The sequence below is a fragment of the Strongylocentrotus purpuratus genome, unplaced genomic scaffold (genome assembly GCF_000002235.5).
Source record: "Strongylocentrotus purpuratus isolate Spur 01 unplaced genomic scaffold, Spur_5.0 spur5_scaffold_1, whole genome shotgun sequence".
NCBI lineage: Eukaryota > Metazoa > Echinodermata > Echinoidea > Camarodonta > Strongylocentrotidae > Strongylocentrotus > Strongylocentrotus purpuratus.
The window spans coordinates 5,001,581-5,019,629 of record NW_022145594.1 but is presented as its reverse complement, the minus strand read 5'-3'; the positions used below and the strand labels follow the sequence as shown (position 1 = coordinate 5,019,629).

The following is an 18,049-nucleotide window of genomic DNA, read 5'->3' as shown; positions in this document are numbered from 1 at the left end:
AAGAATTAAAATTAATAAGTTCTGTATTAAATGAAGGGCCAAAATGCAACAGAAACATACAAGACCCGCGTACAAAGAAAGACACACAGGTATAAATGTAAATATAATGTTTAATATATAAGTGTGTGTCTGCTGTGTGTGCGTGTGTGTTTGTGTGTATAACACCTCCTGCGTTTCGAGTTACCTAAAGTACCAATACCACACATCCAGGTTAAAGGCATCGTTTAACAATGTTACATCTAAGATGCACGGCCCTACGTGTTATCAGTGTCTGTGATATGGTGTGATATTGAAGCCCTAAAAAATGATCAAGAAGTGCCTCGAAAAAGTAAAAATCTTTGAGTGACCGGTTTTACCATATTCGTTTCCCCCAATAGACTGTAGTGTTGTGAAAACAGTTCTGGCAAACGCAAAATTTGGTTTCGATTTCCAATCATAAATATCTTCATAATCAGACAGGCGATCGGCTTGTAAAAGTCATGGGGTTCCTGACTGACCTAAAGGTTTATAATGGTCATTGCAGCAGGCGCGGATCCAGTATTCCTTAGGGGAGGGGGCCCAACTTTTTTTTCAAATTTTTGCTCCCGAAAATGTGAAAATCGCGCCGGCCGAAAAGTCGCTCAGTGGGGAGAGGGGGGTGGGGGGGGGGGGGGGGGTGGTAGTGAGCACTATTTTTTTTTTTTTTTTTTTTTTTTTTGCTCCCGAAAATCACGTGTTTTTACATGATTTTTTTTTCTCAAGGGGGGGGGGGGGGGGGCCGGCCCCCCCCCCCCCCCCCCCCCCCCCCCCGCCCCTGGATCCGCCACTGCATTGCAGCATAAGCTAAATCCAGGATTTTGTTTCAGAATCTGAGACAAAGTTACCGGATTCCTTTAAGTGGCGTATTCGGCATAGCCCTACCCCCCCCCCTTCGGAAGACCATGTTAACAAAAAGAAATGCTTGCAATGAGTAATAACACAAACGCGGGATAAAGTATGTTATGACCCCTGGTTTTTCGCGTCACCTATCCACCATCTCTCCACGGATACCCAACATCCTTATACACAATGCTGGATAACATACATTGACTCTTAGAACTGCATGTATAAGAATGAACTCGGTACCAATATTTTGAACTGAAATGGTGCTGGAATCGAGAAAACCATTCGATTCATTGGCTAGACTCTCCAGAGATAGACCAATAAGATCTTGTGTATCCAATGCCGTCATATTGGTCCGCTCGATGTAGATATTCATATCAGCTATGACGCTTCCTGTTCTTAGGGCTCTGCATACAACTGACAGGCTCTGCAACCCGGTACTGGTTCGAAGGTCTTGCTCCACCTTTACACAGGTACAAAACAAACAGAAAAGATAAAATCGTTTAATATATATTTCCCGTTTGTAAATGTGTAAAGTATACGTCGATCATAACCGAAAACCCTCCGCATGAAATATTTCATCTATGCTATATTCTTAAGTGTGGTAGAACTGCATTTTGAATAACTTGAAGAACTGAATAAAAGTATCTGTTCTATAAGTATGAAGCGGTGCTGTGAAAGAACTGAGATGACCGTTTGAAAGTTTGGACAACTTTTGCTTGGATATAAGTATATAATAACGTTTTTTTCAATCATGAAAGGGAAATTGAGTACTAGTAAAGGTGAAAAAGTAATTCGTGAGCTCACTCATTCTGTTGTCTCAGTTTGGACATGTTGGAAGAATGTCATAGAAATAAGTGTCCCCTGAAAATAATGGTTCTAATGGTTCAAAAGCCCTCATATTTGAAATACAAGGCCAAAGTCAGATGTGTCTCGTGCATCTCTCACCAAATTACATGAATGTCGTTAAAGAGCATCACTGACTCAAGCCTGGTTGCACCAACAAACAATGTTTTTAAAGTAACTAGTCGTACATGAGTCTTGTGGGCTTACATCTTAACCCCAAAAATAATACGAAGCCAGTATTGTAATAATGTAATAAACAGTTGCAAAGTTATTTGTCACAATAAAGCTCACAAAATTAGCACTGACCTTGGAATGTAACACTCGACAGCACCACAATGTAAAAGTTCCCCAAGTGCATATTTTACTCAAGTTTGTTTACAATAGCATTAATGGTTGCCAAGATATTTGTCACAAGAGACTTCAATTTTGCAGGTAAACTTTAACATATGTGACAGGCGACGAAGGAAGGACGCCTTCCGGATCCCTTAGTCTTGTTTCCACCATCAGAAGAGCTCAAAACGTTCATGCTACATGTACGTGAAATCAGTCTTAAACATTTCCTGCAAGGAAACTTGTTGCACAATGTACTAGCATTCTAGAATTCAACTGTGTAATATCATTGAAACCCAAAACGATATTAGGTCTTGCCTTGCACAATATTTTTAATAATGGGATAGGCCTTTCAGATATGCACCAATTAATTTAAGGATATACTTACATAGGTGCTGATGTTAAACGCAGTTTCTCTAAAGAGTTTAGAAGTTTGGTAATAAAGCTCATCGCGGAATGGAATGGCAAATCTAGCGTTCGAAACTTTTATATTGGTCAGATCTGAAAATACAAACATATACAACAAGAATTAGTCACACGGATTAAGGGGAGGGTACAAGGGTAACGCCCCCACCCCTGCCGGCCCGAAGAAGAGGGGGAAATTCTCTTCATGATAATTCTATAGTGAAACTGGTGAGACGCCAGCCATTCTCAATACTATTTCTTGCAAAAGGGCTGATAGCAAACAAATTCAAGTAACTAAAACATAGCTCTCAGAAACTGTCTTTATAAAAGAGTTTTCATATCAAATCAGTACTTGTACGAGAACATTTTTCTTATACTTTTCACATAATGTACCCAGTACAATCATGCTCGATTAGTTTTACGTGATTGTATGTCTCAATTTCGATCGAAATATTTTTGTAATATGTGTCTTACTTTTAAGCGTAGCATTACAAAAAACATTAATATCTACAAAACGTAATTAAATGAAAGAAATTCCTTTTCTGTATATATATATTTTTTTCAACTGAAGTTTGATGAAGACAAGTCTTTGAAAACGTATGCCTACTAGCTCCATGCTCCCTTCGTGAAACTTCTTGCAATCACAAGGATATTCTACGTGTTTCGAGGGCAGAGATGAGAGCTTGCTAGAGTACACAGGTCGCCTTGATTAAAGGGTAGACACAGACCTAAATTTTGTTATTTTCTGTGGTTTTGCTCCAAGCAAGGTTTTTACCTTTGATATATACAGATGCTCGCATCGTGTCTAAAGTTTCTCCATTTCTCCCGGAGCCTCGGCAGAAGTAATATCCGATGTCATTGGGAGTGACAGACAGGATTGTCAAAGGATTCTCATTTTCACCGCCGGGCAAAAGGACATCATCCTTGTACCAGTGGTATCGCTTGGAATTGTTGAAACTACATGTCAGATACATATTGGCATTAATGTTGATTATCTGGCTTGACGGATGAACAGCAACCTCCAAAGGAACTGTATTAATAGGAAATATTACGGCGAATGATAAAGATGATAATTATAATGATGACGACAACAATAGTAATAGTTATAATAATGATAATGATAAGAGGAAGGAGAACAAGAAGAATACAAAATAACATTAACAACAACAAAGTACAAAAAGTTATGATAACAATAATACAACTACTACTACTTCTTCTAATAATGATAAAAGTAGAAATAATACTTATAACCTCCTACTACCACTATTCATGAAAAGAATAATAATAACAGTTACATTTATATTTACATACTTATCAAAGGCACCTTCAAAATACTATTATGTCCCCACACTTGCTAGCCAAGCTGCTCTAAGATTCTGACCATTATTGAAGGAATAAATTCTTAACATGTATCTATCGTCTACACCTGGGTAGACAGTGACAAATGTACATCTTGTCAGAAGACAGTGGTGATGTCCTGAATCGCGAACCAAGCAATCCCAAGGCGGTATGATAAGCTCCTTGGTGATTCCCAGTCCGGTGACGTATGCATCAGGCCATCTTCAACATGTTAAGGAGAACTGGACATCTTAGATTCAATGTATAGATTAAGCAGGTAATGGTGTACTTAACAAACCTTAATATTCATTCACTTATATGTATAGAACAACGCGAACAGCGACAACAGATGAATACTTATTATGAATTACTTATCCAACAATGACAAGGTGGTTCATCATTTCTTGAGGTAAAATCATTGTGTCAAAACACTTTCCAAATGTTGGTTCCTATTCACCCGTCTTTCGAAACGATGTGAATCATGGATTTGCAACACGTAGGCCTAATGGTAACCCGACACATGCTCCGCCGACGATTGCTCCGCCGACATTTACTCCGCAAAACGCGACAATTGCTCCGCGACATTTGCTCCGACGTCAAATGCTCCGCCGACAGGTGCTCCGCCGACAGTTGCTCCGCCGACAGTTGCTCCGCCGACAATTGCTCCGCCGACAATTGCTCCGCCTGAAGCGACAATTGCTCCGCCGACAATTGCTCCGCCTGAAGCGACAATTGCTCCTGTGACATTTGCTCCGCCCAAAAAGTGTCCCATAAACTACAAATGCTACTAGTACTACGACAAATGCTTCGCCGACAATATTTTTTTTACACGGGTTATTTTCGTTTCTTTTTTTCCTTCTTCATTTTCTGAATGCATTTCATGAAATAATGTAGATGAAATGAAATGAATGAATGTTGATGAAGTGGGAGGAAAAAAAGGAGTTACCTAAAAGTCATTTCGAATATACTGAAATAACTTTCCATCTATCACTGTACGTCCCATATAATGTACACTAAACACTCATTACATGTCGTGGGAAGTTTTAAAAAAAAAGTAGAGCAGCAAGCCACATTCCCCAATACGCGCATACCTCCTAGTTAATTTCAAACAGCTCATCAATATGTAAGACCTGAAATAACCTCAATGCAAGCAAGCACATGCATCTTACTACAATGTACTAGTTCATCATGGAAGTTCTAGAAAACAACAGGGGAGGGATCAAAATAAGCTTTGAAGGGCACTTATACGTAGATAAGAGAACCCATTCAGACGGGAAAATTAGATGGTAGCCTTTCTGCTTATTCCCATTTATACAAATCATTCTGTTGCAGTTTGATGTTAGTTCTTCATAATAAGCCAATTGCTCTTCTTCCGGTGGCTCCGTGAGTCCCTTAAAGTCAGTGAAAACAAAGTACTCGAATGAGACGGGGTGTTTTACACACTAATATATATATATATATATATATATATATATATATATATATATATATAATTATAGTAAAGCTACATACACTTAACTGAAGGAAAGAAACCTATAGAAAACGGACTGGATATTATTGAAAATACTATTCTAAACAAGAATGTACTACATTACGTTACAATTTCACGAGAGAAATAGAACTCGAGAGGGGGAGAAGAGAAGAAGTGATGAAATTGAAAAAAGACTAATAGCATGAGAGGAAAGAAAAGAGCCAAGAAGACAAGAAAAGGGTGTAAAAAGGAAAAGGAGGAGCAAGAGAGAAAGAGAGAGAGATAGCCTTGAGCTTTGGATCAGCTAATGAGTAATACATGAAACAGATTTTGAGCGGAGTAATTATCTTTCGCCGGAGAACTTGCATAAGGAGCTATAACTTGATTTTTTCTTTTTAATCAAACATGGGGAATAGCAAAAAACGGCTGAGCATTTATTGCACTAATTACCAGAGGAGCATTCAAATCTTTCAAGAGGCCGCACTTTTGGATCGGAGAGCAATTTTATTGTTGGCGGAGCATAGTCTTTTAAGGGGTACTTTTGGGGAGGAGCAACAATTGTCGTAGTAGCCTTTGTATTTTACGGGGCAATTTTTGAGCGGAGCAAATGTCGGCGGAGCAATAATCTCGGCGGAGCAATTATCGGCGGAGCAATTATCGGCGGAGCAAATGTCACCGGAGCCATTGTCGCTTCAGGCGGAGCAATTGTCGGCGGAGCAAATGTCGGCGGAGCAAATGTCGGCGGAGCAAGTGTCGCTTCAGGCGGAGCAAATGTCGGCGGAGCAAATGTCGGCGGAGCAATTGTCGCGTTTTGCGGAGCAATTGACGGCGGAGCAATTGTCGGCGGAGCAATTGTCGGTGGAGCATCTGTCGGCGGAGCAATTGTCGGCGGAGTAAATGTCGGCGGAGCAACTGTCGGCGGAGCACCTGTCGGCGGAGCATTTGACGTCGGAGCAAATGTCGCGGAGCAAATGTCGCGGAGCAATTGTCGCGTTTTGCGGAGTAAATGTCGGCGGAGCAATCGTCGGCGGAGCATGTGTCATGGAACCGGCCTAATACCTTTAAGATGCATGCAAGAAAATCCAAACATATGACTTACGAGTTGGTTCATCACAATGGATCCCCTCATAATGATCTTTGCATTCACACTCGTACTGTCCTTGTTCAATGGGATGACAGACACCATTGACGCACGGGTTTCGTTGGATGCAAGGATCGTAGTTACCTGTCAAAAGTAAGTATTATTAAAATTGTACAAAAGAATGTTTGCAGTTTTATCCTCAGTTTATAGGCACTAGTGACTAGGCATAATGTTATAATGAACTATATTTACTTTTAAGAGATGAAGGGTTAATCTCAAGGAAGGAAAAATGTAAAGATTCAACCACTGACAACAGCTTCAGAGCTCCCAATAAAAGTTGCGGGCGAGGAGAAAAGCCGAGGTAACTATATTTTTTCCCACGGTTAATTTGTTCGAAGGTTCATAATTCCAAAACACAAATTACCCATACCTATGGGTTCGTAATTATGATAATTAAATAGGATTTATTAAAACCGGAAGAAAATTAGTAATTCCGAAAATTACACAAGGTTCATAATTGTGAACTTGGCAACTCCCTTTCAACATTGAGAAATGCAAAGTCATCCACTATGGAAGAAGTAATCCCTTGTGTGACTACACTATAAATGATGTGAACGAGCTATTACCTGCAGTTCAACATGAAAAAAGATCTGGAAGTAATATGCGATGATAAAATGTCCTTTCCAAATCACATTGATACTGCTTGCAATGCTGCAAACCCGAAATTACGAATTATCAGCGTACTTTTTCAACTATGGACAATAAGGGACTCACACAGTTATATAAGTCAATTGTGAGACCAGCACTCAAATACTGCTCTCCCGTGTGGCACCGTTATAAGAAGAAACATATTCTCAAAGTGGAAAAAGTTCAACGTCGTGCAACTAAACTCCTTCAACCTCTCAGAAGTCTTCAGTACAAGTTACGGCTAGAGCAACTAAATTTGCTTTCATTATCATACAGACGTCATAGAAGCGACATGTTTCAGGTCTATAAGATAATGCATGGAATCGACGACCTCCAGTCAACTAATTTCTTTCATCGTACCACTGTCACAGTAACAAGAGGTCACCAGTTCAAACTACAAAAGAAACACGTAAAATCTAAATTGAGGCAGAGCTCTTTTTCACAGAAAGTAGTAAACGAATGGAATGGTCTCACATCATATGTAGCAGAAAGTCCATCACTCAATTCTTTCAAATCAAACCTTGACAAGTACTGGTCACTGAAGAAAGATAAGTTTAATCTTTATGAACTATTCAACTGTCCATGTTCATCCGTAACTGCACAACGCCAAATTAAAGAGTAATCCACTAGCGGACACCGAGGGGCAAAAAAGATTTGTACAACGTTATGTCTACTTCCAAGGTATGATATCCAAGGTATGTGAAAATGAAATGAGGTTCAATATTCAGAAGGTTTGTAATACCTTAAACGAGACAGGGTTTGATTAAGTTTCAGAATTATTTTATTATTATTATTATTATTATTTATAGTATTTTCTGAATAATTAACCCTTTTCCATCTCCAGAGGTGTTAACTGGGAAAATGCCATGTTACCAAAATAAAACACATTTCGCTGGAGTTTATATGTGTGTATGAGAATTACACCTGTATATTTACATACACCCATGTACACCCATATACATACATATATACATTTTACATATCAGCATATGTGTCTTTGTATTGTAAAAATAGCTTCCTAAATTCCCATTCTCGTTACCTGTACCGCTTACCTATTTCACAGTTGCGACCTATGAATAGATCCTGGCAAATACACTGGTAATCGTTTTCAGTTTGCTGACAAGTACCTACATTTAGACAGGGTGCTGAGAGACATGCGTTTTCTAAAAACAAAAAAGTTATAATGATAGTAATAACTAGACTTGAATTCGTCACTTTGACGAATTAGGCGATGTACTCAATGGCCAAATGAGACATGAAATAATTTTTCCGACTCATATTCTATTCAAATATGAAAAAATAAATTGCGGTCCCCAAGCATATCAAAGAGATATGATGGACTTGTTATAGATATGTTTTTGCCCATATATGCTATGTATTACAAGAGCTCGCGCGCACGGATATTTATCTTGAACGGACGCTTATTCCGTTATGAATAGTCATAAAGATATAAACATGGTATCAAATTGTTCGGAAAAGTATGGAAAATATCATGAAGATAGAAGAATGGCAATTTGCGTTTGCGCGATTTTTTATTGTTTTTAAATGCTCAAAATGGCCTGTAACGTATGTAAAATGAATTTGAGACCATTTCGAGCAATTTTAAATTTTGCGCGTGTATGCGCGCGTTTATTGACCTATCATTGACCGGACGGGTATTAACCTAATCATGATATAAAATAAATGAGAAATGACTTTCCGTTATGAAGATATGATCATGAGTTTATTTTTACAAAATTACGCCTGGATGACGTCACAATGATTTTGAGTCAATGAAAAGTCACACAGTTCTAAGTTAGACTATGATCTATCATCATGGCAAGTTTTATGAAAATGGCTTTATCAATTATTGAGATATCCTGCGAACAAATTCGAGGAAGAATAAATAATAATAAAGAAAAATCTGCACGAAATCAAAAGGTGATACGTATAACTTCGTAAGTATCACCTAATAAAGACAAAGCTTGACGAAATCTATACAGTGTGAGTCAAAAAAAGTTTACACCTAGAAAATGGCTAATTATTTAAAAAATCATCTATGTACAGTAAATTATTATACATCTTATAAAAGAGAGTTTTATCCCAAATCATTTGGTATCATTTTTGTGCGATATGTGTTCACGCTTGGATGAACAAAGTTGCTTATGTGATGTTTAAATAAAACAATTGGGACTTGGGTATTAAATCGGTTTTTGCAGATCCAAATAACATCCCTAAAAAAAAAAAAAAATCATGCCACACATATCACATATCGAATATCAAATATCAACAAACATTTGTGCGCGTGTGTGTGTGCGTGTGTGAATTTGCTCCGTCAAAAAGCATATGCAATGGATTTCATTTGATACATTCAATTCATTCTCTCACTACGCTACTCCCAACATAATACATGCTGTAGGCATCACTTTGGCTCAAGTCGATTTTGCACTCTCGCAAACAATGCATCCTGTTCATCCAAGCGTGAACACATACCACACAAAAATGATACCAAATGAATTGGGATAAAACACACTTTCATAAGATGTATAATAATTTACTGTTCATAGATGATTTTTAAAATAATTAGCAATTTTCTAGGTGTACACTTTTTTTGACTTACACGGTAGTTGATAGACTATGTATAACTACGTACGTATCATCTAATTATAACCGTAACACTATGCCTCCATTATTGGTGAAAAAAGCCCAGAGTAATTGTCGCAGGAGAAAATGAATATGGAGCAAAAAATGTTGGAGTATCACTAGTTTTAAAACTGACCTGTGAAAGGGCCGTAGATCTCCATACGAAGACTGATGTGGTCAAACCAGCTGACAGGCATCAAGCGGACATAGCGGCAACTCTGGGGTACAGGCAGAGTGTTGGTCACGATGGTGTTGCGGTCAACATTACCGGTGAAGATCTTCAATGAAAAAGGAAAATCAATCCACTTTTGAATGAATTATGACTCAAATGATTCTGCGGTCAATTGCAATCGAACTAAAGAGAATCGAATTGAAAAGCATGGTGAATAATACATATTTTTGCATGTTCAGTGCCTGTCCATTCGTTTTTATTTGAAGTTATATTCTGATGACATCAATTTCTAGTTTTTGAGACCTACTACTAAAATAGGGAAAAACATGATATGGATTGAATTTTGTTTTGCTTGAAGTACATTTCTTGCTCTGATATATTTACAAATATAGACAGTTCTTAATCCTACCTAATAGTTTTTTCCTTTTATACTTTGTGTAAGCAGAATAGTCAATAATACACCAAACATGTGTTCCTGAGGTAACGATTGCCTTTTCCTTTAAAAGAAAGTATCGTAATATGAACATATTTTAATTGTTATCAACAAGATTTAAAATGCCTTCAAGTTCCTACAATAATAGAGTCAATGTAATGTTTAAAAAAAGGAATAATCAGAGAACAAACTTACCTTGTCGGCTCCAGGGTTTGTAAATATGTCCTGCACGGTGTGAATAGTCGTGTCATTAGTACTACAAGCAACCTTGTAGCTTGTTACCCACTGGCTGTAACCTTGTCGCCCTTGAGTCGCAACTGAAATGATACGGTAAATGTCCGCAAGATCCACCTTGTAGATAGAAAATAATCGGAGGAAGCTTTCTTGATGTTCATCCTCTAATTCATCTATTTGTTCTATCTCCATGGCAAAACTTTTAACCAATGAGCATGTTCCAAAATGTGTCAAATCTATATGATTTAAATACAAATACTAAGAACGGTTCCTTTTTTGCACCTATCAATGACATTTCCTTGTTTGCATGCAGCTCTGCCCCTCCAAGGGCAATATTTAAATTATAATTTCCCCACATAGATGCTTTAATTGTCCATCTCATTTCTGAGTAATATTGAACAATTAGATTAATGCCCTTAAAAATTAAAGCAATTGTTGACTTGGATGTGAATAATAATTGGAAATATTATAGTAGCTTTACCTACAGAGTGGAGAGAAAATCTACGAACCCATATGTCACCTCAAAATGTGGGCAATAACTTTTTTTAACAGTGTAAGTGAATAGTGCAAAAGAAATGACTGGTGACTCTTTCAATAGGGACTTTTAGATTTGCACGTTTTCAGCTTTGACTGCAACGTGTTACGTCATTTTAAGGCACTGCGTATGCGTCACGTCGTCTCAGTCGGCGATCGAGAATGCGTCAACCTTGATTTTCCTAAATCTAGTACGATACTAGTATATGCCGCGTGCGCATAAAATATACAGTTCCTCAGGTAGACAAAGGAACATCCCTTCCCTGCTATTATGTAAAAATGTGTAGAACAAGTGTCACATGCATATTCACCTGTTCTACACATTTTTACATAAGAGCAGTGAAGGGATGTTCTACCACAGCAATAGGCCATTTTCGTAGTGTAACCAAATTTAATGCATAGGTCTTTGTGAAGTACCTCAATACAAACTATTTCATTCACCTGTTAAGAATAATAGTATTTCATTAGACAGAATCCTAACTGCATACATTAGTTGTTGCCACGTTGGACAAACATTATGGCTTGACCTACCTAGCAACACTTAATATATGCAGTTGCATTCTGACTATTGAAATACTACTATTCCTATCAGGTGATTGAAATAATTTGTATTGAGGCACTTCACAAAGACCTATGCATTAAATTTTGTTACATTAAAAAAATGGCCTATTGTTGAGGGTAGAATGAGGAACTGTATATTTTGTCCTCTTTCTTTGTCTGTCATGTAATTCATAGTGTTACTTCCTGCATACATGTATATCGTCGAGTGCAATCTAAAAGATTTCTAATTGTAGTCAAAATGGGCAGTTGAGTACGTTGACACGCATGATCAGTCGGCGTACGTCGTGTTCTCGTCCACTCATTCTAAAAGTCCCTATTGTTGACCAGGTGTCAGCGGTAGAATATGAACCCATATGCCATATAACTGACTGGTGACTCTTTCGTTACTGACATGGTGGTAGCGGTGGAATATGAATTCATGCCATGCATAGAGATTACGGGTGACTCTTATTACAAACTTTGTGGCAGTGTATGGATACAAATACAAAATTATGTTCTTACCTGGATCCACTGGTTGGCATTGTTTGTTAGTGCAGACCAGGCTCCACTCAGGCTCCCGACTCGGGCCAGGTTAAGACGACCTCTCTCTGCACCATAGCCAGTATTATACTCACTGGAAGCTGTCAGACTTGAATCTGGGATGACATAACTCTCTAGGCCCAGAGGGACAGGGTCATTCAAGATGGCTGTAAGTTAATGCGTGACAATGTATAGCAAAATGAAGGAAGTGGTGGTCAAATAGGCAAATAGGATCGAATGGACATACAATAGACAAGTGTGTAGTTATTATCTGGGCATGAGACTGTCAGTGAAGAAAAATCTCCAAGGTTTTCCTCACCAATGACTGCATGTTTCTTTCTTTCTTTTTCCTTGTTTGCTCTTTATTTAAAAAGACTTGATGAACAAGGAGCAATTGCTTTATTAAAAAAGTGTAGGTATGTAATCTGCTTTGACTCTTTATCTTACCTGTCCCGTCAGATGGTAAAACGGTCTAACTCGAAAATCGCTGTTCTGAGAAAAATGACTTTGAAGTTTAGAAGTTTCAGCTTTTTTAGGAGATGGGTATAATCCATTTTTAGCAAAGGGACAAGAAGAAGCATATTAAACACTGATAACTGAAGAATTTTGTGCTTATTTGGGGTTTTAATTATAAAATAAATGAGATTTTTGTGCAGATAGACTGTTTAACCACAGCACATGCATACACTCCCACTACACATCATAATATGGTAAAATGGTCTATCTTCTAGAAAGACCATAAACACTATTGCCATACTACTAACTCGAAGATAGACCATTTTACCATCTGACAGCGATGATTAAAAAATCTCAATTCAGAAGGTTAAAAGGTTTATGAAAAAGATAGCTTGTTTTACCCCCAAACGATATTACCGACAATGGGCTAACTCAGAGATAGACCGTTTTACCATCAAATCTGAAGGAAGAATACAAAAAAGTACCAAGATAGCGGAAATTATCTCTAAAAGAAGACATGATGGGATTTTCTCGATAGCACCATTGGAAATAGCACCCTCACATTACCAGGAAAGTGAATTTACCTCAAAAAGTCAAAATTTCGAGTTAGACCGTTTTACCATCTGACGGCCAACCTGTTCCGCACGTAGGCCCAGTATAGCCAGGATTGCAGGCACAAGTAAAGGTGTTTATTCCATCACTACAAGTTCCTCCATTATCACAAGGTTCGGAGGAACAATCGTTGATATCTGTGCAAATTTAGTTCCAAAGACAATAAGTGGGATAAAAGGGATGAGAAAATAATGTCCCTTTTGACGGTGAACAGGTAAAATGAAGTCAAAACTGGCATTCATAATACAAATAATGACAGTCAGGATTAAAGTTTTTAATTTGTGTAGAGTTCCTTGGATTCATTCGTAGAGTACTATAAAGGGCCTCCTAATTTTCGGAACGGGCACCTATCTGTGATTTGCTCATACAGGTGAGTTGATCAAACTTCAATCACTTTTGTTTATTGAATATTAATATTGTTATGCTAAATATTTGTTATGTACATATGTGTATTGTGTCAGAGCTTACCGTTATGATTTGTTATATGCATTTCCATTATAGTACATGGTCATGTACACTGAGTTTAATGCGGTATCAAAATTGGGTGTAGTGCGTGCGCACTAATGTTGGACCTGGTCCCAGGGCCAGGACCAGGGTAACGCGCTTAGGTCTTGGTTAAGGTTACGCTTTAATGTAATGTGTATAGGTCTTGGTTAATAGAAAAAAAGTGCCAATGATAGAAGTTTAGTGTTTAATTAAAAGCATTGCATGTTTGTATTCTGGTTGCTAAGGGGATAATAATTATGACACATCAAACAGTGATGATCAGACTTTGTCTGACTATTTAGCCATTAGAGGGTTTCTAGCGCCCTCTATGTTAAATTGATATGGAATAACAGGAGTAAGAGCAGTGTTTAGGGTTAGATCAGGAGATTATTGGAGTTTGTTTGGAAGTAAGAAAGTATGGAAGATAAATATTTGGATTGCAGTGGTTGATGAAAGTTGGAATTGATGCAGATATAAAGAGATTTATATAGTTTCCAGGATTTATCAATGTTTCTGGTCTTGGGATATTCTGATATTTAAATCTATAAAAGCAGAGATATTTGTCTTTATTCCATTGTTATGATATTGTGAGTTTCATTATTCATTATATAATATGTGCTTACTTTGAAAAGGGGGAACCAGGATAGCCCTATTTAAGTTCATGTTATTAGGATATTTGCATTGCATGTTTCAATATTACAATGTACAAGTTTAAGGTATCATAGTTTATTGAACAAGAACTAAGGATAAGATGGCTTAAATTATTTATTCAGTAGTGATATAGAGGTCACATGATGAGGTTGTTCAACCTAGCTTGGTGAGTTGGTTTATCAAAATTTGTGAATTTGTTGCTTTAGTTATAGGAGTTTTATATTGACTGTTACTTATTTGTTTAAGTATTTGGGTCCGGTATTGACTTGTGTTAATGTTGAGAGTTTCAGCTATATTGTACTGTGGCAATTGGTTTTTAAAGGGCAAATTTACTCGTTTTATGTTTGATAAAATAGCATGTTTTGGAGAATGCACGATCTCCTTAATATTCAGCATTATGTGATATGTAATGTGATTACTACTAATAAAGACCTCTCTGTGCTTTGCTCATACAGATACTGAGACCCGTTCCCCACTCGGCTGTTTTGTTCTTGACCTCTACATTTGTAAAACTATTATTACATAATTCAACTGAAATAAATGAACAAAATGTCTCTTTTAATGTGAGCATCTTTTTTCACAAACTTGGCAAAAGTTTTAAATGCTTAGAATGGCCTGTGTGCAAAATGAGTTTTAGATGATTCAGAGGATTTTTTTGGCGCGCGTTCTGACGCGCGGATGTACGCGTACGCATGCGTCTTACTAATTGAAAATGATTGGATTGATATTGAACTTGATCAAGATAAATATGATGGAAAAATGATTTTCCATTATGAAGATATGACCATGACTACAAGTTCCTTAATTTTCACAAGGATCGGGAGAACAATCGTTGATATCTGTGCAAATTGAGTTTCAAAGACAATAAGTGGGATAAAAGGGATGAGAAAATAATGTCCCTTTTTACATATTTTTCTTCATTTGGCGGTGAACAGGAAAATAAAGTAAATCAAGTAAATGAACTAAATATCTCTTTTAATGTTAGGATCTTTTTTTCAAAAACGTGGCCTTAGAAAGTAAATATATTTTCGAAAAAAAATCTCACCGTCTCACAAAACGTAATGTGCCCCTGCCAGACAAGAAAAATGTCACTAAAGCAAATTTCTTTCATTTAGGCGTGAAATGAATGTGAAAATGGACGCAGAAATGGCATGAGACATCTCAGCACCAAAAGTTGAATCGCTATAATCAGGATGAATCATACAAATCTTTATTATACCCTATAATCAAGGGCGTCAATCAGAGCTTGAACATGGGGGGGGGGGGACACAATAACATGTCACCTTTACAGTTACTTTAAAAGTTATACCACGTTATGCTGCTACACATACACTCTCTCTCTCTAGTTATTCTGTTTCACGGCGTGTACTTTCATTGGTGACCGGTTCATTTATTGTCTATTTTATCTTTGACGTTTCATACATTTTTAGAGAAAGAAGACGATTCGTCGTACCGTGCTCGACTTTTAATATTTGTCTGAATTTCAGTTTCCCCTCTTCTGCGCGAAGCGCGGAAGCTTTGACGTTTCGAGAAATTATTTAAAAAAAGGAGACGATTCGTCGTACCGTGCTCGACTTTTAATATTTGTCTGAATTTCAGTTTCCCCTCTTCTGCGCGAAGCGTGGAAGCTTTGACTTTTCATAACATTTTTAGAGAAAGAAGGCGATGTGTTGTACCGTTCTCGACTCTTAATCATCGACTGAATTTTCACAAATGTTTCTTTGTCTGCTCCTTTTTCTTCCTACGTCTTCTTACTTTTTTTTATCATCTCTCTCTCTCTTTTTGTATTTGGCCGGCGTTTTTTTGTTGGGGGCGACCGCCCCCCTTCCTGGCTACGCGCCTGAGTGTGATTATCGCCGACAAAGGGTTAATCATGGATGTCAGTTTTCAAGCAAAAGCCTGAATTCAGGCCCTGGTAATTTAATTACTCCGCATTCTTCCATATTTCTCTGAAGAGTTAATCCCTTCAAATGTTTCTTATACATATAGTCTATAAGATCTATAGAATGGTGATCAGCATCAATACTGCTCTAAGAAAAGCAGAGTTTAAAGAAAATATCCAAGGAACAATTGTCATTAGTTTCCCCTCGAAATTAACTCAGTGGGCAGAGAGTTTAAGAAAGATTATTTTGGAAATTTAAGCTTATTTGTTTCCAGGATGAATGGATGCCTAATTTTTCAACTTTGTGCACAATAGTTGAGTTAGGTAGCATTTGAAATATAAAATATTGAAATTTTAAGAATCAATAAAAGAAAATTGAAATCTTTACTATGTTGAGGTAATTACAGGGTTCAGACGGGTCAGGGAATTTATTGCCAAGACAGGGAATTCAAAAATACTTTTTCCAGAAGAAAAAAGTTAGGGTATGTCACAATGTGACTGGAATTTCTTTCATTCTAAACTCTCCTGACCCTTTCGAGTTGTTTAGGCAGATAATGTAATAGACAGGTGCTAGCTGAATGGATGTGTTTGGTGGCAATTTAGGCAGTAACTAGGCCTAGGTCAATTAACTGGGGTTTTCTAGTATAGCTGGTGTCTGTCTTTGTCTGTATGTGTTGAAAGGATGAGTAGAATGTTGATGGGACAGTTTTATATAGAGGATTCAGTAAAAGGAATTTTGATGGACAGTCTTGGCATTACAGGAATATGAAGAATGTTAAGGGGGTTACTATTGAGAGAGCCAAAGTTGATTGGAGATTTAGGGCAGTTTAGTCAGATTGCTTATGAGATCTCGAGAGGATCAGACCTTTCTGAACTTGGTCTGATCTTGGAGTGAATGAGAGGTGTTGGCCACGTAGGTGAATGTTACAGCCACAGGCTATATGCATGCTGCTGCTGGCATAGCAGACTTTCCCTATATTATGGGACCAGGCAAGGACCAGGCAGCACAGGCCGTACGTGGTAGAAGCCTCATCAGCCCTCGCCTCAACTTGACTCATTGTTTGGACATCTGAACTGTAAGTTACAGAAATAAATGTTTTACCTTATTTGTGGTTACCCGGAAGGAAGATTATTTCATATATTTCATAAAGAGAAAGCTATTTTCTATGTACTATGGGATAATGGATTTTTGTTTTATCTTGCATGTTGAATAAGGAAGAGTTAACCTTGATTAGTTTGTTTGCTTAGAATATATAAGGTTTAACAATTGCATTGTACTGAAAAGTTATATATATAACTATATGTTAAGACATATGTGTTATTTTATAATTTCCAGGTGAAAGATATAGTACCCAATCAATTATAAATGTCGCCTATTTAAGTGGTTTATGACCGTGAAGGAAAGCTCTAGAAATTGTAAATGATTGTTGTAAATTGTTAAAGATTTATATCGTTAAAGCTATCGTGTTTAGTTTGGTAGACGGTTTGCTATTTTGTTTCGATTTAATTCTTTTAGGGACGAGCTGGGCTCGTAGCCAAAATCTTAGGCACACATCAATGGACATGTGCTCTTAGTCGACACGCTCAGGCAACGCACTCGCGTCAAGTCGTCGAGTCAACGCCCGTTGCGGTCGTATACCGGTCAGGTTGGACAGGCTTAGCAGTTCATGCACCGCAGTACCGGGTTACTTCGTTTCATACTCAGAAACAGGAAGAGGTTGTATTACAGGGTAAGTCAGGGAATTTGTTAATTTCTTCTAGAAAGTCATGGAAAATCATGTTCCTAAATGTGCATGTCCCACGTTTTACTTTTTGAAGATAATATGTTCGAATTACTTACAGATGCTGCATTGAATTTGAGTGCAACT

General features: G+C 37.6%; 1 protein-coding gene across 1 annotated transcript; it reads right to left on the bottom strand.

Moving 5' to 3' along the window:
• Positions 1 to 1,845: 1,845 nt before the first annotated feature.
• On the bottom strand, positions 1,846 to 17,239 carry LOC592324. Its single transcript, XM_030978239.1, has 9 exons — positions 17,110 to 17,239; positions 12,077 to 12,261; positions 10,442 to 10,597; positions 9,778 to 9,919; positions 8,072 to 8,182; positions 6,351 to 6,476; positions 3,218 to 3,472; positions 2,426 to 2,538; positions 1,846 to 1,851 (listed from the first exon to the last, which is right to left on the bottom strand). The coding sequence occupies exons 1-9, from the start codon at positions 17,237 to 17,239 to the stop codon at positions 1,846 to 1,848; spliced, it is 1,224 nt and encodes a 407-aa protein (XP_030834099.1).
• Between the last annotated feature and the right edge of the window lie 810 nt (positions 17,240 to 18,049).

Excerpts from the sequence above, each read along its gene's own strand:
- LOC592324 (XM_030978239.1), bottom strand. The coding sequence starts at position 17,239 with ATGAGTCAAGTTGAGGCGAGGGCTGATGAGGCTTCTACCACGTACGGC. Across the intron at positions 10,598-12,076 it reads ATGCCAACCAGTGGATCCAG|GTGGATCTTGCGGACATTTA; the intron begins GTAAGAACATAA and ends TCTATCTACAAG. Across the intron at positions 3,473-6,350 it reads CCATTGTGATGAACCAACTC|TTCCTTTGGAGGTTGCTGTT; the intron begins GTAAGTCATATG and ends CTATTAATACAG.